Raw genomic sequence first — 22963 nt, 5'->3', positions numbered from 1 at the left:
TTATGAAGGCAATGGCACTCCACTCCAGTACTCTTGCCTGGAAAATCCCATGGACGGAGGAGCCTGGTAAGCTGCAGTCCATGGGGCCGCTAAGAGTTGGACACGACTGAGCGACTTCACTTTCACTTTTCACTTTCATGCATTGGAGAAGGAAACGGCAACCCACTCCAGTGTTCTTGCCTGGAGAATCCCAGGGACGGGGCAGCCTGGTGGGCTGCTGTCTATGGGGTCACACAGAGTCGGACACGACTGAGGTGATTTAGCAGCTTAGCAGTATTATGAAATGATCACATGAGAATCAGGACAATTTCAAGGTATCTCAAAAATTAAGAAGAATGTCAGAAAACAACAGGATAGTGCTATCAAAGCGTTAAGGTCATTGAAAGACAAAGACTGAGAGACACATTATAAAAAAAGAGGGGATATGCTCACTAAATGCAATGGGGAAGGATGGATTGGATTCTGGAATAGAAAAACAACATTAGTATAAAAATAGGTGAAATTCAAATAAGGTAGGAGATTAGTTAATAATTCGGTATTACTAATAGAGTTTGCCAAGAGAACACACTGATCATAGCAAACACCCTCTTCCAACAACATAAGACAAGACTCTACACATGGACATCACCAGATGGCCAACACCGAAATCAGACTGATTATATTCTTTGCAGCCAAAGATGGAGAAGCTCTATACAGGCAGCAAAAACAAGACCGGGAGCTGACTGTGGCTCAGATCATTAACTCCTTATTGCCAAATTCAGACTGAAATTGAAGAAAGTAGGGAAAACCACTAGACCATTCAGGTATGACCTAAATCAAATCTCTTACGATTATACAGTGGAAGTGAGAAATAGATTTAAGGGACTAGATCTGACAGAGTGCCTGAAGAACTATGGATGGAGGTTTATGACACTGTACAGGAGGCAGGGATCAAGACCATCCCCAAGAAAAAGAAATGCAAAAAAGCAAAATGGCTGCCTAAGGAGGCCTTACAAGTAGCTGTGAAAAGAGAAGCAAAAAGCAAAGGAGAAAAGGAAAAATATACCCATTTGAATGCAGAGGTCCAAAGAATAGCAAGGAGAGATAAGAAAGCCTTCCTCAGTGATCAGTGCAAAGAAATAGAGGAAAAACAATAGAATGGGAAAGACCAGAGATCTCTTCAAGAAAATTAGAGATACCAAGGGAACATTTCATACAAAGATGGGCTCGATAAAGGACAGAAATAGTATGGACCTAACAGAAGCAGAAGATATTAAGAAGAGGTGGCAAGAATACACAGAAGAACTGTACAAAAAAGATCTTCACGACCCAGATAATCACGATGGTGTGATTACTCACCTAGAGCCAGACATCCTGGAATGTGAAGTCAAGTGGGCCTTAGAAAGCATCATTATGAACAAAGCTAGTGGAGGTGATGGAATTCCAGTTGAGCTATTTCAAATCCTAAAAGATGATGCTGTGAAAGTGCTGCACTCAATATGTCAGCAAATTTGGACAACTCACCAGTGGCCACAGGACTGGAAAAGGTCAGTTTTCATTCCAATCCCAAAGAAAGGCAATGCCAAAGAATGCTCAAACTACCACACAATTGCACTCATCTCACACGCTAGTAAAGTAATGCTCAAAATTCTCCACGCCAGGCTTTGGCAATACGTGAACCGTGAACTTCCAGATGTTCAAGCTAGTTTTAGAAAAGGCAGAGGAACCAGAAATCAAATTGCCAACATCTGCTGGATCATTGAAAGAGCAAGAGAGTTCCAGAAAAACATCTATTTCTGCTTCATTGACTACACCAAAGCCTTTGACTGTGTGGATCACAATAAATTGTGGAAAATTCTTCAAGAGATGAGAATACCAGACCACCTGACCTGCTTCTTGAGAAATCTGTATGCAGGTCAGGAAGCAACAGTTAGAACAGGACATGGAACAACAGACTGATTCCAAATAGGAAAAGGAGTATGTCAAGGCTGCATATTGTCACCCTGCTTATTTAACTTATATGCAGAGTACATCATGTGAAATGCTGGGCTAGATGAAGCACAAGCTGGAATCAATACTGCCAGGAGAAATATCAATAACCTCAGATACGTAGATGACACCACCCTTATGGCAGAAAGTGAAGAAGAACTAAAGAGCCTCTTGATGAAAGAGAAAAAAGAGAGTGAAAATGTTGGCTTAAAGCTCAACATTCAGAAAACTATGATTATGGCATCTGGTCCCATCACTTCATGGCAAATAGATGGAGAAACAGTAGAAACAGTGGCTAACTTTATTTTTTTGGGCTCCAAAATCACTGCAGATGGTGATTGCAGCCATGAAATTAAAAGATGCTTACTCCTTGGAAGGAAAGTTATAACCAGCCTAGACAGCATATTAAAAAGCAGAGACATTACTTTGCAACAATGGTCCTTCTAATCAAACCTATGGTTTTTCCAGTAGTCATGTATGGATATGAGAGTTGGACTATAAAGAAAGCTGAGTGCCAAAGAATTGATGCTTTTGAACTGTGGTGTTAGAGAAGACTCTTGAGAGTCCCTTGGACTGCAAGGAGATCCAACCAGTCCATCCTAAAGGAGATCAGTCCTGAGTGTTCATTGGAAAAACTGATGGTGAAGCTGAAACTCCAGTACTTTGGCCACCTAATGTGAAGAGCTGACTCATCTGAAAAGACCCTGATGCCGAGAAAGACTGAAGGCAGGAGGAGAAGGGGAAGACAGAGGATGAGATGGTTGGATGGCATCACGGACACAATGGACATGGGTTTGGGTAAACTCCAGGAGTTGGTGATGGACAGGGAGGCATGGCGTGCTGTGGTCCATGGGGTCGCAAAGAGTCAGACACAACTAAGTGACTGAACTGAACTGAACTGTATTACTGTAAGGATCCTGGTTTTAACTGTACTGGTTACGTAGGATGTTATGGTTAGAGGAAACTGGGTAAAGGGTGTATGTAAAGTCTCTACTTTTTTGCAACTTTTCTGTAAGTCTAAAATTATTTCAAAAGATAAAGACAAAAGAGAAGAAAAATAAACACAGAAATGTCATCGATTTAAGCAGCTATTGCCAACGTAGGAGATATAAGATGGGTTTGATCCCTGGGTTGCGAAGATCCCCTAGAGAAGGGCATGGCAACCCACTCCAGCATTCTTGCCTGGAGAATCCCATGGACAGAGGATCCTGGCAGGCTACAGTCCACAGGGTCACAAACAGTTGTACATGACTGAAGTGACTTAGCACACACGCATTGTAACTATAACAAACTATCTGAAGGAAAACACAATGAGGAGAGAAATGGGAAGATACAAAGAAAAAGGAACATCTAGAGAAGAAATTCCAATATATGAAATACAAATTCACTAGCTGAGGTTAATAGAAGATGAAACGCTAAAGACAAAGTAAAATTGAACATGAAGAAGAACAGAAATCAATGAAGGGATCTATGGGACATCAAGTGGTTTAGCATACCTGTGACTGGAGTCCCAAAAACCAAGGGGGTGAAGAGAAAAAGGGGGACAGGTGAAGAACAGAATAGTATTTTAAGAAATACTGGCCAGAAATGTTCCCAATTTGATGAGAATAATCAAGAAAACAGAGAAACAAATAACCAAAGCAGGTAGGAAAGAAGGACTATCACTACAGGTTCACAGACATAAAAATATAAAAAGCAACTTATGCCAATGAAGCTGACACTAGATGAAATAGATACCTTTCTTGAAAAACATAAATTACTAAAGCTGGCACATGAAAAAGGAGAACATTAGAATAGTTCTATGTCTAGTATAGAAATTGAACTAGTAATTAAAACAATTCTCAGAAAAAATAAAAATCACAGGCCAAATGGCTTTATTGGTGAATTATGTCCAACATAAAACCAATACTAATCTCACAACGTTTTCAGGAAACAGGTGATGAGATAATACTCCCCAACTCATTTAATAAAGCTAGTATTACTCTGATACCAAAACTAGACAAAATCATTACAAATAAGGAAAACTAGACCAATATCCCTCAGGAACAGAGATACAAAAATCCTTAACAAAATATTAGGCAGTAAAACACAATACTAAATATGAAAAGACCAAGTAGAGTTTATCCCAGGAGTGTACAGTCAACATTCAAAAATCAATCATTGTATTTCACATATTGAAAGACGTTGTTGCTGTTCAGTTGTTCAGTCGTGTCTGACTCTTTGTGACCCCATGGACTGCAGCACACCAGACTTCCCTGTCCTTCACTATCTCCTGGATTTTGCTCAAATTCATGTCCACTGAGTTGGTGATGCCATCCAACCATCTCATCCTGTGGCCCTCTTCTCCTGCCTTCAATCCTTCCCAGTATCAGAGTCTTTTCCAATGAGTTGGCTCTTCCCATCAGGTGGCCAAAGTATTGGAGCTTCAGCTTTTAGCATCAGTCCATCCAATGACTATTCAGGGTTGATTTCCTTTAGGATTGATTGGTTTGATCTCCTTGTTGTCCAAGGGACCCTCAAGACTTCTCCAGCACAATTTGAAAGCATAAATTCTGTAGTACTCAGTCTTCATGATCTAACTCTCACATCCATACATACATGACCACTGGGAAAACTATAGCTTTGACTAGGTGGACCTTTGTTGGCAAAGTGATGTCTCTGCTTTTTAATAGGCTGTCTAGGTTTGTCATAGCTTTTCTTCCAAGGAGCAAGCGTCTTTTAATTTCTTGGCTGCAGTCACCACACACAGTGATTTTGGAGCACAAGAAAATAAAGTCTGTCACTGTTTCCACTTTTCCCTCTTCTGTTTGGCATGAAGTAATGGGATCTTAGTTTTTTGAATGTTGAGTTTTAAGCCAGCTTTTTCACTCTCCTTTTTCACCCTCAAGAGGCTCTTTAGTTCCTCTTAACCATGGGCAGGCTCCTCTGTTCTTGGGATTTCCCAGGCAAGAATACTGGAATTGGTTGCCATTTCTTCCTCCAGGAGGTCTTCCTTGACCCAGGTATGGAACCCACGCTCTCCTGTGTCTCCTGCATTGGCACACGGGTTCCTTTCCACCTGGGTAGCCCTATTGAAAGATATTCCTAGATATTCCTTTACTAAAGGAACAATGTATGATCATCAATAGATGATGAAAAATTATTTGACAAAATTCAATACCTGTTCATGATTCTGTTCTCAGTGAACAGAAAAGAACTTCTTCAGCATGATAAAGGAAATCTACAAAAAAATCACACACATAGATCAATAGTAGCAATGAGCACACCTCTTGCCTGGATCTTGGTTTCTAAACACCATTCTTTTCTAAAAGGAACTCTGACTCCTTAGGAAAAAGGCTGATTCCAGGGCTTGGATAGGGAAAATACACAAAGAGCCTGGGATACCCTCTTACAAAAGAAATAATGAAGTATTTAAAAATGATGGAAACACAGCAAAAAGATACAGGGGCCAGCTTGAAGGGACTCTCACTGACCCTTCTGGGACAATATGAGGAACAGAATATTGTAATTTAACTCACTGGATAAAATAACCTACAAGTCCATATTAACTCATAAATGAATAAATAAATGGAGTGCCAACTAAATGTAAAAGGAATAAATACAGAAGAAATGATGGAGTTGGAAAAACTGTTAGTAGGTTTATTTTAAAACATGTAGGTGAGTGTTGGGTGAGGAATAGAATACTTCTAAGTCCCAGAGTATTTGCCCACAAATTACTTATTAACTGCAAAGAGAAAAATAACATTATGGTGAATGAACCTGGTGGACACCACCTTAACTAAGTGATTAAAGTTAACATCTCTAGTATTGGGTCATGTGACTCTTGACTTAACATGGTGCATTAAGAAAGACACAGCATTACTTCTGTGGGTGCTCGAAAGGTAATCTAATCAAGAGGATACACAAAGTAAGCTGAAAAGCCCTGGAATAAAATGTAACTCTCAACTTGTAGGTTGTGTGGGTTTTTCTTCAACTGACATTACTAATCAGGAAAATATAAGTTAAAGTCACACTAACATGCCTTTTTTCCCCCCACTAACTTGCAAAGATACTGTTCAAAGCTAATAAGATAAGAACTCATACCATCATTTGTTAGAGTGCAAGATCCTATAAGCTTTCTGTGAAATATATTCCCACAACTATATATTTGAAAAACTTAGTTATGAATCAGTAAGCCCACATCTAAAAAAAAAAAAGGGCCATGATTATTAAATAATGAAACACTCAAATAATTAAAAATTACTGTCACTAAAAAGCATATTTATGAAGAATAGTGGTCTAGGAAAATGCTCATCAAATGACATCAAGAAAAAAGGTTATAAAATTACCACTATAATTCATTTAAAAATTATTATATAAGAAAATGCATCATATTATCTTCAGGTAATAAATAGGACATTATATTTTCTATTTTGTAGTTTTATCTATTTTCTACAAAGAACATATATTCATAAAACAGAAAAATATATTAAACAAAAGATTTACCAAAAATTAAACTTTTAAAAATGAGTAGTTAATCTGATAGTTGTGTTATCTGATTTCTGTCTGTATACTGAAAACCGTGTTGCCATAGCTACCATGTGCAAAGTGGGATAAAATAACAAGCACACACTCAAACATTGTCACATGTCAGTTTATTGAGGAATTTGTGATGCTCAAGGTTAATTCTACTCACTTGATTACTTTTCATGGTGTCAAATAAAACTCCAAAGGCTATAAGCCATGATGTTTCACAATTACTTTCCCATATTTTGTTCAGGAAACACAAAATTCAAATACAAAGAAATGTTCAAGTGAATCTGAAAATTGCCCTCATCCTACCTTTTTTCAAAAGGTGGTAATTAAGGGTTTGGAAGTACAGTAGCAAGGAGGAAGGACAAAAGTGGGACATGAAGAAGGCAGATATTTTTGTTCAATTTCACTTTCAAAGGTTCAAATCTTTCCTATTTTTTTTTAACATGTTTTGTACCAAAAAAGGAATCAATACTTTTCATTCCACTCTTGTCAACTTTAGCCAAAGCCTTCTGAGCTGCGGTCATTTTGCTATTTTTCTGTTAATGAAAATAAGAAGAGAAAAATCATTACAAATGTAACACTTATAAATCACACATGCAAATCAGACAAGACCATGCATGTCTCAAGGTTCATTCAGGGAGGTAAGCATGCTGCTAAAAACATGCCTCATAAGGAGTGATTCTTTGTAAAAGTTCTGATTTCTGCTCAGAATTCATACCTGAGACAAAGTATGTCAACAGGCAGGAGCTAAAACTGCTGCCTTCTAAGGAGTGGAATGTTACAACTGATGGTTTACTTGTGGGGAGAAAATTCTGGAGGGTGCATTAAGTGCAATAACACAAACAATCGAACTGACACAGGCAGCAATTGTCAGAGGGAGGAATTATAGCCTTGTATTACCACGTGATGAATAATTCACAGCCTGCTACCATCTGACTTCATTCAGAGGCTCTCTGGGACACCAAGGGCAGAGCGGTTACATTCACAAGATAACCTGTGCTGCTCCCAGGACCAGCAGGATAGCACTCCCTTTTCCTCCAACCACGAAAAGCACCTTCCGAAAAGCTGACTCCAAATAACTCTGCCTTTTAAAACTCTATCTCTTCCTGGTCAATGTTTTTGTTTGGTTTTGTTTTGCCGTGCATGTCCTATAACAAAGCACTGGCAGAGGGAAACAGCAGCTGATTGTATGTACTTTAGTGTTCAACAGAAGCGTAAGTGATGGGAATCGGCAAAGAAGAAATCATCTGTCTCCCGGCGAGCTGTGAGACAAAGTCACTGCCAAAGTATCTTTTAAGGGCACAGTCAGTATATGATCCCTGGAAACTTGCTTCTTACATTCTGTCACTTATAATTTACTAGGCTTATGTTTTGGCTGGATGGGGAAGAGGGACAGTCTCTCTGAGACAAGTTATCCTCTGTCCCCTGCACTTAACTCACATCCTGGTTCAACCTCTTAGCTCACTGGTGCTGCACCCAAGGCGACACGCTGGGAAGCAGCACTGAGAAGGGTGGGGCGGAAATATTCCTCATGGAGAAATTCAAAAACATCCCTGCTCACGAAAGCACTGACACAAACAGCTATTTAGTCAAATCTCAAGTTGGATTATTCCCTGATATGCCATGCCTAGATAAATACGTGTAAAGAATACAAATTTTAGAAACTATGAAACCTAAGGGAGAGTAAGTGTTGCTAAAATCTAAGTGGAATTAATTTACCTTGGGGCAGGCAAGGTCTAAGCCTAAAAATAATGAGAAAATCATAAAAAAAACTTTGATATTTAATCCTCAGAAAAGCTTAAAAAACAGTTCAAAAGTTGAATGAAAAGGCTAAAAAAATTGGAAAATGATTTGTACTTTATATGTCATGAAAAGTGTTAATAGCCTTAATTTAGATTGAGCTCTTACAAATCAACAAGAAAAACATTACTATCCTAATGTAAAATCAGGCAAGAGACATGAACTGAAAACTAACAAAACTGCAGATAGGCAATAAGCATTTGGAAAAACAACCTTTCTACCCAAAGAAATGTAACCTAATTAGACAGGCGAAATTTTAAAGAATAAAACCAATACTCAATGCTGTCAAGACTGTGAGATGAACACTCATCAGCAGTAATGGCTGGGAGGATAAATTTCTGCTACCTTTTTGGAAAGCTTCTTAGCTATGTATGTGTCTCAGTAATCATGGAAAGAGCTCATGTTTTCTAAGCCTTTACTCTTAGTTTTAAATTGTGTCTAATGAAATAGAGATGCAGACTGTAAGTAAGAATGTTTTATCACTTCATTTAGACAAAAAGAAGCAGAATAACATGTGTCCAAAAATAGGGGAATTAAATAGATTATATTCTACATGGTGAAATAAAGTAACAGTGACTGAATATCATGAAATCATTTCTAATTTTTCAAAGAAATCTTAATGACATCAATATTTTTACAATACAGAGCTAAATGAAAAGGGCACAACTCCAATACATATGTATGCCAATTCTGAAAGCTACATATGTATTTATAATGAATGATGTGAAGGATAAAGCTTAGTAAGGAATGTTATGAAAATATTTGCTGGGGTGATTGCTGAGTTATGTGTTAATAATTGTTATTGTCATAATTTCTGGAAGCTACTAGGCAGTTGAGTTGACAAAACATTACCTTTGAAGCCTGTTTCTCTGCCCCACCCTACCACTCTGGATATACTATATTACGAAGCTTAGGCACACTCTTGCTAATAACTCTGCCTTTCTTTGTCTGTAAAAAGGTCTTCCTTGCTTGATACTTTCATTGTCACTCACAATTTTGAAATAGTTCTAAAGTCACTGAAACTCAAGTTAATAATTCTTCACAGTTAAAATGATAAAATCACAGTCAAGCATGCAGTCGTTCCTGGAGTCCCCACGCAGCAGCATCAGCCACGGGATTCAGGAGTACGCTACTAACACCCGGACACGTACCTTTACAGTCTTGAAATCTTTGGAGTTAAACTTAGTGTAATCTTCTTTTGCCATTACGGGCTCATCTGATAACTTTGCTTTCTGCAATGTTAGAGCAGTGAACTGTCAAATGTCACCTTGACACTTACATCAATCCATTAAAAAAAAAATATGAACAGTTTGGAACCCTGTGGCAGCCAAATGGAGCTGCAGACTCTGCAGAGCGCTTATTCTTTACAAGTCCCTTCACTTTTTACCACTTTTCTAGGAACGTTCTAAGCCAGACGTCCCTTCCGAGAAGCAGCTTTGGTGGTGACAGGGTGTGAGCACGCAAGCCCATGACCCAGTCCTGAGGTTGTCTAGCAGTATGATCACATACTAAAAGGACGGGGGGCATCTAGATGAACGTGGACTTCCAGGACAGTGTAAGGGGGCGCATGCAGACACATAAATCAAAGAAGAGAATTTCCTTTATGGTGGCCAGGGGTCCAGCCAGAACCCCCTTTATTCACCTGCAGGACCAGTGTGATGTCCATCTAGGAGTACGGGAACAGTATTCTTATTATTTCCATCTTTGTGTCCTTTCCGTTTATCTCATTTTATCCACGTAAGAACAACCTTGCAAAGCAAGCAGGCAGCAGAGGGAAGCACAGCGGGTACGTGAACAGGCTTAAGGTCGCCTAGCAGAGGACTTGAGGTGAGATCTCACCTTTTGTTACAGGTGCTCTTTGCATGGGACCCAACGCAATTAAGTCAGCCGTTCCCTCCTGCTTTCACCTTTCACATGAGCATTTTGCAATCAACAAATGTGAGAATCAGGTCGAGAGCCAGACTGTGGCCTCTGTGTTTACAGTATAGCAGGAGTTGGGACATGCTTATTTCGTAGAAGGCACAAGGCAGGCAGGTGAGTCTTGATGTTTAATGTGGGGAACTGATCACAACTGGGACTCTACAGATTTTCAAGCTCCTTGTGGAGACGCTGATATGATCCAACATGGACCCACACTAGGAAATGCAGGCTTGTTCCCGGCTTCACTCTGCTCACCAAGCTTTCACTAAACAAAGAACTGTAAAGTCAGAGCTAGAGCCGCCACAGCACATGTGTAACACAAGTGGGCAGAATGACACATCTTGAAAGTTTTCACCAGCATACCGTTGAGTATGTTTATATTAACTGTAACATCTACTTAAATTTTTGTTATGTAAAAGACTGAATCACTGCAGATTTAGGCGAATGCTTCAGAAGAAACAGAAAAGTGGTTCAGAAAGACAGGAACAACGCATCTGACTGAATGGGTACCGCTCTGGAAAGAGAAGGGCAGACAGCAGACAACACAGGAATTAACGCTAAGCTTGGTCTTATCATTCCTACAAGTGATTTGCAGAGAAAACTCAGCCACATCCCCACATTCAGCTCTGTGAGCTGACACTGGCCAAGTTAAAAGACAGAAGGGGGTGAGGTTTGGAAGCTGGCCTCAAAAGAAGCAAACTTAAGAGTTATAAAATAATGTGAAACATATTAAGGCAAAAGAGATGCAAAGATACCTAATGGCCACTGGAATGTTATTTTCTGCAAATGATCAACTATATTTCTGTAAGAATCAAGCAAGTCCTGGACACAGATGGGAAAGTTAATAGACATTATCCTACTGTTGTTTAAACTACAGTACATTATCCAGTGCAGTTTGCGATGTACACGCTAGAGCCCCAGGAAGACACAATAGAGCAGGAAACCTTAGAAAGCAACTAAAATAATCCTGAAGATGAAGCTGAGATGTAGGAGAAATCTGGGCTTAGCAAGATTTACCTTACTGCCCACAGGCTATCTGTCTGTTTTTACAAATGAAGATTTACTGGAATACAGCTGTACTGATTCATTTATGAATTGTCTGTGGCCGTCTTTGTGTGGCCAGAGGGTAGGTTCTTGTTTTGTTGCAGAAAGAATTTGGGAGATGAGACTCGGAGGCCAAGTAAGCAAAGATGTATTGAACGACAGTGCACTCTCAGGAGGGAGTGTGGCCAGGCTCAAGGGACATGGTGACATCCTTCTGGCAAGCTGGTTATATGGGGTGTGAAGGACTGGGTGGAATATTTATCCGGGAGGAAGGAGTTCAGGGGGTAATTTCTGGGTTATTGTCCCAGCCCCACTTTCCCAAGAGAACGGGGAGTTTCTGTCCTTGTGTGGTCTTGCTCGGATCTGTCATGGCACCAGTGCATGGTGGGCACTGCTCTGTGCAATGCTAATTCTGTTGTAATGTGGGCATAGTGAGCAAAAGGTTACATTCGGATCAGAGGTTCCTGCATTTCTTTCTTTGCCTCTGGGACCTTGTTCTCATAAGATGTATGGCTTCTTGTTAGCTCAGAGGTTCCCACTTTTCTGTTTGCTCCAGGGCTCCTGTCATTGCGAGATGTATTATGGTCACCTGACCCATGCCTCCTTCTCTGCTCATGTCTGGCTAATGGTCTGCTCTAACATTTCCCTTCTCAAGGAATCTGAGCCCTTCAGATACTTTTAAGAGTCAGAGGGTCCATGATCTGTCTTCTGGAGCTGCCTCAAGCTAAGCAGGGGCATTGTGCCTGCCTGCGGGGCCCAGATCACCTTGCCCTCTGTCAGAGATGAGGTCTCGGGGTCCTTGACAGTGGCAGAGACAGAGAGTGGGGAGTAGACAGAGGCTGCGGCCCTCTCCCGCGGATGTTGGTGTTCCCTATTGTCATGAAGGATGAGTTGAAATCCCTGGTGTATCTTCATCTGTAGCTGACACTGTTTTAACCCAAAGAAACGAACTTAACAAGCAGGTTAAAAAGGGATGGGACCCAAAATCAGCAAACGCATTATTGTGATCAGAGGTCCAAGCAGGGGCAGTAACTAGGTTGTATTTGATAACACCCCTCTGACTGCAGGCCAGAAGTGGGTGGCACCGAGGTCACCCTTCCTGAAAGTGTATAGCCTTGGGGCCTTTTCATACGTGCTTTGGGCACCTTCCTCCACCTGGCCGGGGTGAGTGTGGTGCAGCACAGTTTACTGATTACTGCACAGACCCTTCCTGTTCAGCTGGGAGACAGTCCAGGCCTATCTGTTCTCCATCACTATATTTGCTATGGAATTAAGGGGTCCCCCGTGATCCTGGCCAGAGTAGACAGAATATCTGACAGGTTACAAAGTGCTGCCTCAAGGCAGGTAACCCGGCCCCCACACGCCCATGAAATCGCCTGTTGAGTTTGTCCCCAGTTAATCAGTTACTTAGTGAGCTCACCAGTTCTGGTGTCCACCAAAATATCTGAAGGAACAAAGGGCCTACCTGCGGCCAGTCATTCCAAAGGGGCTGAGCCTTAGCCCTATTTTGGGTGCTGCCCTGATTCTCAGGAGGGCTGTGGGTAAAAGCTTTGTCCATGGTTCCGATGTCTCTTGACAAAGTTTAGCCAGGGTTCTTTTTAAAGTCTGATTTGCCTTTTCCACTTTCCCTGACGACTGAGGCCTCCAGGCAGTGCAGAGGTGGGGGCAAGTGCCCAGGGCTGGAGAGACTAGTTGGGTGACCCGAGCCACAAAAAAGGGACTGTGGCCACTCTGTATGGACCGTGGAAGTCTCAACTGAGGAATTATTTCCTTAAGCAATGCCTTTATTACCTCTTGGGCTCCCTCGGTCTTAACTGGAAAGGCTTCTAGCCATCTGGTAGAAATTAGGGACACCAATGGCTGACTGGAGGCCCCCCTCACAGAATGTGAGGCAGCCAGAGGCCACTGGGTCCAACTGCTTGGAGAAATATGCCATCAGCCATGGGACTGGTCCCACCTTTGGGGCAAGAATTCCCAGGGCTAATCCTGTTTTTCTGGGGAAAACAGTAAAGAGCTTGTTTAGATCTGGAATCTCTAGGGCTGGGGCACTAGTCAGAGCCATTAAAAACTTTTTTTTTTTTTTGTGGTACAAGTCACATAATACAGAACATACTATTCTAACCATATTTAATCTCTGTACAGCTCAGTGGCACTAAGTACATTCACATTCTCTCCATTATCCAACTCCTAAATTCATCTCTCTAAATGAAAACTCGGTGTCCATTGACAGATGAATGGATAAAGATGTGATACACATATAAATGGAATATTGGCTTGGGACTTACTGGCATTCCAGTGGTTAAGACTCTGAGCTTCCACTGCAGATGAAGTGAAAGTTGCTCAGTCATGTTCGAATCTTTGTGACCCCATGGATTATATGGTCCATGGAATTCTCCAGACCAGAATACTGGACTGGGTATCTCCAGGGGATCTTCCCAACCTAGGGATCGAACTGAGGTCTGAGGTCTCCTGCATTGCAGGCAGATTCTTTACCAGCTGAGCCCCCAGGGAAGCCCAAGAATACTGGAGTGGGTAGCCTATCCCTTCTCCAGCAGATCTTCCTGACCCAGGAATCAAACCGGGGTCTCCAGCATTGCATGGTGTGAGACAAAACCCAGGGACCCAAATCCTTCAAAATCCAGCCACTTCTAAGAAGATTCTGAGCTGTCTCTTTGAATGTGGTGGTTGTAGGTGGAGGACTGCTGTTAAAGATGTACTCTCCTGTGCTTAGAACATGTCCCAGGAAGGTGACTCTCTGGGAGGAAATTTGGGCCTTCCATGGGGATATCCTCTGGAGCCAGGAAACTGAGGATCTGTGCAGTGGTTTAGTCTGAGGCTTCCTTCAAGGGACTGCAAATAACGAGGCCATCTATGTATTGTAATAATGCCCCCATCTCTAATTTAAATGCCTGCAGTTACTTCGCTAGGGCACTGCCAAGCAGGTGTCAGCTGTCCCAGAATCCCTGGGGAAGGACAGTTCAGGTATATTGTCGGGTCACATTGGTGTCTGGATCGGTCCATTCAAAGGGAGAGAGGTACTGGGAATCAGACTGAACAGGTATAGAGAAGGAGGCATCTTTAAGATCAAGGACTATAAACCAGGCCGTGTCCTCCGGGATCTGAGAAAAGCTGAAGTATAGACTGGGATGATTAGATGGAGAGGAATCACAACTTCACTGATGAGTTGAAGACCTTACAGCATTCTATATGCCCCATTTCCTTTGAGGACAGGCGGGGCTGGGTTATTACAAGGAGACTGGCACAATACCAAATGCCCACATTTGATGAATTTTGAGATCAGGGTTTGAGGCCCTGTTGAGCCTCTGGTTTTATGGGGAACCGACACTTAGAAGGCAAGAAGATACTAGCTTCCTTAACGGTGATTTTTAATGAAGTGGCAAATTTTGCCGATCCTGGGATTCTTTGATCCGAGATCTGTGGATCTGTAAGTTTTCCAATTTCCGGAGAAAATATGGGCTAGACTGTCTGAGTCTTGTATGACACATAGGTTCAGCCAAAAATAGGCCTTAATTTTCATTTTCAGGAAGAGCAAAAGTTGCCCCCAAGGCTGAGAGAAAGTCTCTTCCCAATAATGGGCTAGGGCGCTCGGGCATGACAAGAGGCTTGAGAGTTATGATGGTCTTTCCCCAGGTATAAGTTAGAGGGGTGGTCAAACGTTTTTGTTTTGGCCTTCCTTCTACCCCAACAACAGAGCAGGTTTCGGGGACAAGACGCCCAGCATGAGAAATGAGGACGGAGTAAGCGGCTTCTGTGTCCACTGGAAACTGGACGAGAGTACCTGCCCCGCCAGTGGTCCGCCACGTCCGTCCCATGTGACGGTCGCTGTATTCTGAGGGGCCCTGGCAAGTCCTGGATCTCATCAGTCAACCACGGCCGTGACTGGCTTGGGGGAGTTCCTCGCTTCCTTCAGAGCTGAGGGCTTCCTCTCGTTCCATGGCCCATCTTCCTACAGAGTGAGCCTCGGGTTGAGGCCAGGACCTATTTCCTGGGCATTCTCTGCTCCAGTGTTTGGGGTTCCCACTGCTAAAACAGGCTCCTTTACCTGGCGGGGGTCTTCTGGGAGCACCTCTGTGGTGATCAGGAAGAGGGTTACATCCCACCATGACGGCTGCTGACGTCTGGCCTGCCAGTGGGCCCTTCTTAAGTCATGCTGCTTCTTCCTTTCTTCCTCAGCCTGGACTCTATTGTTAAAGACACTGAAGGCCGCCTCAACAAAAAGGCTGAGAGGGGTTGGGGACCCCAGGGTGAGCTTTTGAAGTTTCTAACAGATGTCGGGGACCAACTGGTAAATGAAGTAAGTTGCAAGCACAACACGTCCCTCAAAAGTGTCTGGTCCACGTTCATATACTTTCTGAGGCATCTACCAACCGGGCGGGAAACAGGGTTCATTCTGACCTTGGGTGACCTCTTCAACCCTATCACAGCTGACAGGTTTAACTGTGCACCATCTTGTCCCTTCAATGAAGCAAAGGGTTGTGCGTGCTCTTCTAGGGACACCGGGCTGGCCTGGTTCATAGTCCCACTTGGGATCAATCAGTGGCACTGCCGTGATGCCCACGGGGCAGTAAGTGGGTTAGATGATACATAATTCATCATCAAATGCTTGAGGCTGTGCCCAGATAGGGGTCTTTTCCTCAGGGGCGCGGCAGTGGGAAATGACAACATTCAGGGTCCTTCCAAGTAAGGTCCAAGGAAAGATCAGCTCCCAGAATCCTTCAGTGAACCGGCCAGGGGCCCCTGAGAAGCAGCCTAAGTGAAGGCAGCGCTGGCTGAGGCCAGACAAAGCAAAGGGGTACGGACTCCGGTATTTCCCTGAGGTCTGCCTACTGCTTCTCAGGGGGTGGGGGGTGAGGGGGCACGGGCACTCTGCTGCACTTCTTGCACGGGAGAGTAAAGAGGATTACACGGTGCTGGAGGGGTGAAGATGGTGAAAGAGCATCAGGACTTAGGTGCTTCTGTCCAAGACTTACTTTCCTCCAGAGATGCTACCAGAGAGGGTTTTTGTAGAATCTGAACCAGTCCCAACTGACAAGCTTCCCCAACACAGGACGTGCATAGCTCTGGATTCTCTCTTAGGGTCATAAGGGACTGAACATAAGGAAACTCTATCCAATTTCTCTGCCTTTCATAAAACCTATTCATAGGATGCTATTATAGTTGAAGCTCCATTTTCTAGCCAGGCTTCCTTGTCCTCAAGTTTACACTGGGGCCCGGCTGTATTACAAAAGACGATGAGCTTTTCCTGTTTTAAAAACTTCTCCCCGGGACTGAGAATGCACCCCAGGGGTGAATCCTTGGGGATGGAGAGGAGACTTCCCGTGAACCTTCAGGGACAGGGCTCCTGTAACAGAGAGGAGCACTACCATTTGGGGGCCCTGCAGGGGCCCCTCTGTCGGGACTGGCTACAGGCGCCTAGTCCTGCCAACCTTGGCCAACGTGGAGGTCGCGGCCGCGTGGCAACCCTGCCGGCCTCAGAGTCCCATGACTTGTGTCCTACCGCGTCTTCACACCTCACAACTGCTCTCATAATGGTGGGCCTCTCTCCAAGCTTCACGGGCACCCCTCTCGGACAAACCACTTAAGGAGTTTCTCAACTCCTCTGAAGTGCGCCAGGCATGCACTTCCTCCAGGTATTGGTCCCTTTGTGGCTGAAACATAAGCCACTTCCCTCCTCAGAACAACCAACCCCAACTCCTCTGCCTCTCCCTGGGATCGGCTGTGACCTTTCCTTGCATGGGCTTCCCTGGTGGCTCAGCTGGTAAAGAATCTGCCTGCAATGCGGGAGACCTGGGTTCGATCCCTGGGTTGAAAAGATCCCCTGGGGAAGGAAAAGGCTACCCACTCCAGTATTCTGGCCTGGAGAATTCCCTGGACTATATAGTCCATGGGGTTGCAAAGAGTCAGACACGACTGAGCGACTTTCACTTTCCTTGTATAGATATTGCCTTGCTTGTGGCACACTTGGCCAACCCAGTAATCAGAGGAATGCAGGTGTAACCACCCATACGGGCCACATACTGGAAGGCACTGGGGCTGCTAGTAGTTTGGTGTGTCCCCATGGCGGGGGAGGGGGCTTTGCCTCCCTTGAGGCAATGCTCTGTAACCTGTCAGATATTCTATCGACTCTGACCAGGATTACAGGGGATCCCTTTATTTCCTAGCAGATGTAGTGATGCAGAACAGAGAGCCCTGGACTATCTCCCAGCTGAGCAGGGAGGGTCTGTGCAGTAATCAGTAAACTGTGCTGCACCGACATCGACACCCCTGGCCAGGCGGAAGAAGGCGCCCAAAGCACACACGAACAGGCCCCAAGGCTACACACTTTCAGGATGGGTGACCCCAGTGCCACCCGCTTCTGGCCTGCAGTCAGAGGGGTGTTATCAAACATAACCTGGTTCCTGCCCCTGCTTGGACCTCTGACTGCAATCCTACTTTTACTGACTTTTGGCCCTGTCCCTTTTAACCTGCTTGTTAAGTTCGTTTCTTCAGGTTACAACAGAGTCACCTACAGATGATGATACACCTGGAATTTCAACCCATGGCACCCCACTCCAGTGCTCTTGCCTAGAAAATCCCATGGATGGAGGAACCTGGTAGGCTACAGTCCATGGGGTTGCAAAGAGTCGGACATGACTGAGTGACTTCACTTTCTTTTCATGACAACAGGGACCACCAACATCCGCGGGACAGGGCCGCAGCCTCTGTCTACTCCCCACTCTCTGTCTCTGCCACTGTCAAGGACCCCGAGACCTCATCTCTGACAGAGGGCAAGGTGATCTGGGCCCCGCAGGCAGGCACAATGCCCCTGCTCAGCTTGAGGCAGCTTCAGAAGACAGATCATGGACCCTCTGACCCTTAAAAGATTTGAAGGGTGCAGACTCCTTTAGGGGAACGTCAGAGCAGGCCATTAGCCAGACGTGAGCAAAGGAGGGGGCATGGGTCGGGTGACCACATACATCTTACAATGACAGAGGTCCAAGGGGCAAACAGAAAAGTGGGAACCTCTGGGCTGACAGGCGATCGTAAGTCTTGTGATGACAAGGGACCTGGCAGCAAACAAAGAAATATGGGAACCTCTGGTCCGAATGTCACCTTTTGCTCACTATGCCCACGTTACAACAGAATTAGCATTGCACAGAGCAGTGCCCACCGTGCACTGGTGCCATGACAGATCCGAGCAAGACCACACAAGGACAGAAACTCCCCCTCATCTCTGGAAGGTGGGGCTGGGACGAAAACCAGGAAATCACCCCCTCAACCCCGCCCCCCTGAATGAATACTCCACCTAATCCTTCACATCCCCTATAACCAGCTTGTCTAAAGGAAAACTGCTGCTTTCCATTGCTGCTGCTCTGAGCCTGCCCAGGCTCCCTCCTGACAGCATACTGTCACTCAATAAACCCTTTGCTTACTTTGCCTCCGAATCTCATCTGTGAATTCTTTGTGCAACAACAAAAAAAAAGAACCTACCCTCCAGCAACCATATCAAAGGCTAAATCCTTCAAGGGCAGTTTTAGATCTCTGTGTTACTAAGGAAGACAGATATTTGAGAGAAAGAAATATGCCTCGTTTTTGGAAGGAGAAAAATAAGAAAGAAACAAATATGCCTGTTACCTTAATTAGAGCAAGACAGCTATATTTATGTCCCCTGGTGCTGCTGTGGGTCTGCCCCAGATCTAAAGACAACTTTAGATCTTACACCAACTGCTTCCTTCAGTGAGGAAAAGATGAACCTCCTTGGACACAATTTGCTAAAAAAGGTCCCCAACTAACAATGATGCACTTTAAATTTTATGCCCTTTCCTAAAAGTCAAAGTATTGAATGTTTTTAGAACCATCACCACCTTCATACAGTATACAAATGGGAAAAAAAAAAAAAAAAAAAATCCTGAGAATGTTGGCCACCTAGAAGGCAGGGAAGAAGGAAAGTTCTTTAGCATCCATGTTTCATTCATTCACAAGGTACTCATTATTCTGCTGCTGGAGCATGATGGCCTCACGGACAAGCTGGTGCACGTGTTTATTTCCCTGTGTCTGGGCAGCACTTACTAGTCTGCAGCCAGGCCCGGGCTTAGGGATGCTACTCTTTGCTCTCGGGTGTGGTCTGTGAATGGCTTCTCTACTCCCTGTATCTCAGAGTCCACAGTGCAGAGGAGCTGCGGGTGGCGATTTGAAAACATCTAGCAGAGGAAAGGTTTTTCACTGATTCACAAAGATTACACACAAACTGCATTGATCATTTCGAGTATAGACAGTAAAGTGTGGTCATCCTTGCTCAAAGAACTCTGTGTTGCAAAAATCATGTTCTATGCACCTCTGTGCCTATGACAATTAAATTTGGCAAAGTGAGTTTATTTTAGGGGCTCCAAAATCACTGCAGATGGTGACTGCAGCCATGAAATTAAAAGACGCTTACTCCTTGGAAGGAAAGTTATGACCAACCAAGATAGCATATTGAAAAGCAGAGATATTACTTTGCCAACAAAGGTCCGTCTAGTCAAGGCTAGACGGTTTTTCCAGTGGTCATGTACGGACGTGAGAGCTGGACTGTGAAGAAAGCTGAGCGCCGAAGAATTGATGCTTTTGAACTGTGGTGTTGGAGGAGACTCTTGAGAGTCCCTTGGACTGCAAGGAGATCCAACCAGTCCATTCTGAAGGAGATCAGCCCTGGGATTTCTTTGGAAGGAATGATGCTAAAGCTGAAACTCCAGTACTTTGGCCACCTCATGCGAAGAGTTGACTCACTGGAAAAGACTCTGATGCTGGGAGGGATTGGGGGCAGGAGGAGAAGGGGACGACAGGGGATGAAATGGCTGGATGGCATCACTGACTTGATGGATGTGAGTCTGAGTGAACTCTGGGAGTTGGTGATGGACAGGGAGGCCTGGTGTGCTGCAATTCATGGGGTTGCAAAGAGTCCAACACGACTGAGTGACTGAACTGAATGATTAATAAAGTTAATTATAGGATCTAGCTCATGCAAGAAGACTTAATTTTAATTATGATTCTCTAATATGTCAATGCAGATATTGAGCTAGAACCAACTCTTCCTTGATTTTCATAGCACCTTATTTATGATTCACCTAAAATCCATGAAAATAAAAATACTGATGGAGAGCAGTATAATCTTGATTCCACATAAGGTGGATTAAGATGCTTTAACATATACTAGAGTAAACTAAATGTATGTGGCAAAAGTATACTATTTTTCCACGTGCTCCAAACATATCTTAGTCACAGTTTCTTACCTTTGAGGGAGGGTTTCGGACTGAAGCTGGAGGTTCTGGAAGCCTGAGGAGTGAAAAATAAAAATCAGAGTCATGGTTTTTCATAGACAAGCAAACAGAATGACCAGGCCAACTTAAGACTTAGTAAGTCCTGATTTCATCTAATAGTCTCACCTCCATATATCTTACTGTTCGATCACCTCATTATAAAGAGTGAAATTTTTCTAAGTGAAAAAATGTGCATTTAGCTACTTAATTCTCTGTACTGGAATTCTGAGTTAAAAAATAAAATTCAAAGTCACTGGTTGCAATGGAATTGCTTTCCTTTAGTCTCTATAAATGTATTTTGGTATGTATTTTTTCACCATAAATGGTGAATCTAGCATATACTTAAAAGTGAAAATTATTCTGTTGACAAGAAGTCACAGGAACTTTACTTTTCTATTAAAGAAAAGTTTAACTGACACATCCTTCTCTCAAGTCTTTAACTGAAACTTTAAAATTTCAGCAGAAAAGAATCTAAAAAAATAATGGAATACAAAGATATAAAGTCTCTAACAAGATAAGCAGGTACAAAGAGACTCAGGAAAATAATAAACAGAAGGGTATCTTTATCAATTCAGAGCAAGCTTTCAACATACTATATTATACTACAGAAACCAGTTTCTACTAATTGTTCTTTAAGTAGGACCAAAAATACAATTTGCTAAAAATGCAACCATAGCTATTAAAAACTCATTTTATTTCCACGTATCAGAGGAGAAAATTATTCTAAGAATCAGGAAAAGCTATTAGATCATCACATATATGAAATTTTAACAGTGGTTGCTAAAATATAGGAAAAAACATATCTTTTTCAGCCTAAAGTAGAGTTTCAAGTGCTGGGCATAATAAAAATACATAGTGAACAGCTAATGATTATAATAATAAAATAATAAAAATGGTACACAACCTTTAAATGTAACTTTCAAAAATATTTTACTCTGCTATCTACTCTTTCCGTCCCATGAATCAAATTAGTTAAGTCTGGCTGGGGATAAAATTTTAACACAATTTATGCTCTAACATTATAACAACTCCTAATTCTAATTGTAACACTCAGGGGTTCTTGGAACCAGTATCCATTAAATTAATTTGTTCCAATCAAAAAACTGTCCATTAAAAATCACCTCCAAACCATAGAGTCTGTGACGCAACTCAAGAATAACCTCTTATCAGAAAAAGTGATACGACAAGCCATACTTGCTTGTGCACTCTGTCGTGTCTGATTCTTTGAGACTCCATGGACTGTAGCCCGCCAGGCTCCTCTGTCCATGGGATTTTCCAGGCAAGAATACTGGACTAGGCTGCTATTTCCTCCTCCAGGGGATCTTCCCAGGGATCGAACCCACGTCTCCTGTGGCTCCTGCATTGGCAGGCACATTCTTTACCACTTGAGTCATCTGGGAAACCTTATATAAGCCATAATGAAACCCTATTTCTAGGAAACCAAGCACAATTATGCTTAATTACGACTAAAGATGGACCATACTTACTTTAAATATTTAGATAAGTCATCACTTAATTGTTTAGGGATGTAATCAGATATCAGACCATGGGCATAACGAACATAATCCTCTGAAAGAAACAGAATGGAGAAAAAAATTTAGTAATAATTATGGTTGCTTCACAGTCAAACTGACTGGAGTTCAAATTCTGGCATTATCTAGCTTTGGAGAGGCACTTAAGCTTTTTGTGTGTGTGTGTGGGGATGCTCATATCCACCTGTCAGAGTGGTGGGGGGATATGATGTATGAGATATATACGATGACATTGAAGATATGATGAGATAATAAAGTATAATACAATATATGCCCACTAAATAACAGATAAAAATTCAGGGTTCTTCTCTTAGTTGAGGCCCTTGAATACAAATAAAGTTCAAACATCAGATGTAACAAGATGAAATAGTCATCTTTTCTAGGTTGGTTTCAATATAAAATAAACCTAATTACTGAATAATAATGAGTATGCTCATTTAAGAGAAATAATATACAATGTGTCTCTATTAAGCACTTGCTGAATGTTACATATTACCCCAAACTAATGGGATGAAGTTGCTCAGTCGTGTCCATCTCTTTGTAACTACATGGACTGTAGCCTACCAGGCTCCTCCGTCCGTGGGATTTTCCAGGCAAGGGTACTGGAGTGGGTTGCCATTGCCTTCTCCAGGGTATCTTCCTGACCCAGGGATTGAAGCCAGGTTTCCCACATTGCAGGAAGACTTCACCGTCTGAGCCACCAGAGAATCCTAAACTAATAAAACGCCTTAAAAATGTAAAAAACAAAACTCAACAGAGTGTATAATCATGACGTCTACAGCATCTGGATTTTCAGTACTAAAATGAAGCTCTGGTATCAATTAGATACAGTTACAAAAGAGAAAATCTGTTTTAAAGCCCTCTTCCTCAATTTAGTCTTTTTTTTGT

At 42.9% G+C, this 22963-nt stretch overlaps 1 protein-coding gene across 11 annotated transcripts in view; it reads right to left on the bottom strand.

Moving 5' to 3' along the window:
- RNASEH2B (ribonuclease H2 subunit B) overlaps positions 1 to 22963 on the bottom strand; it is a 76483-nt gene that overhangs the window by 6964 nt on the left and 46556 nt on the right. For 8 of the 11 annotated variants that reach the window (NM_001166566.1, XM_010810682.3, XM_059892014.1 and 5 more), the window contains 4 exons: positions 22031 to 22112; positions 20517 to 20559; positions 9435 to 9515; positions 6586 to 7019 (listed from right to left, as the gene is read on the bottom strand). In NM_001166566.1, coding sequence (NP_001160038.1) covers positions 6912 to 7019; positions 9435 to 9515; positions 20517 to 20559; positions 22031 to 22112 — 314 coding nt within the window. In that variant the 3' untranslated portion in view covers positions 6586 to 6911. Of the gene's footprint in view, positions 1 to 6585; positions 7020 to 9434; positions 9516 to 20516; positions 20560 to 22030; positions 22113 to 22963 lie in introns of those variants that run through there. The other 3 variants (XM_024999830.2, XM_059892015.1, XM_059892013.1) reach the window with 2 other exon arrangements.

The sequence above is a fragment of the Bos taurus genome, chromosome 12 (assembly GCF_002263795.3).
Source record: "Bos taurus isolate L1 Dominette 01449 registration number 42190680 breed Hereford chromosome 12, ARS-UCD2.0, whole genome shotgun sequence".
In the NCBI taxonomy this organism is placed as follows: domain Eukaryota; kingdom Metazoa; phylum Chordata; class Mammalia; order Artiodactyla; family Bovidae; genus Bos; species Bos taurus.
The sequence above is the reverse complement of the archived record's forward strand: the minus strand, read 5'-3'. Positions and strand labels throughout refer to the sequence as shown.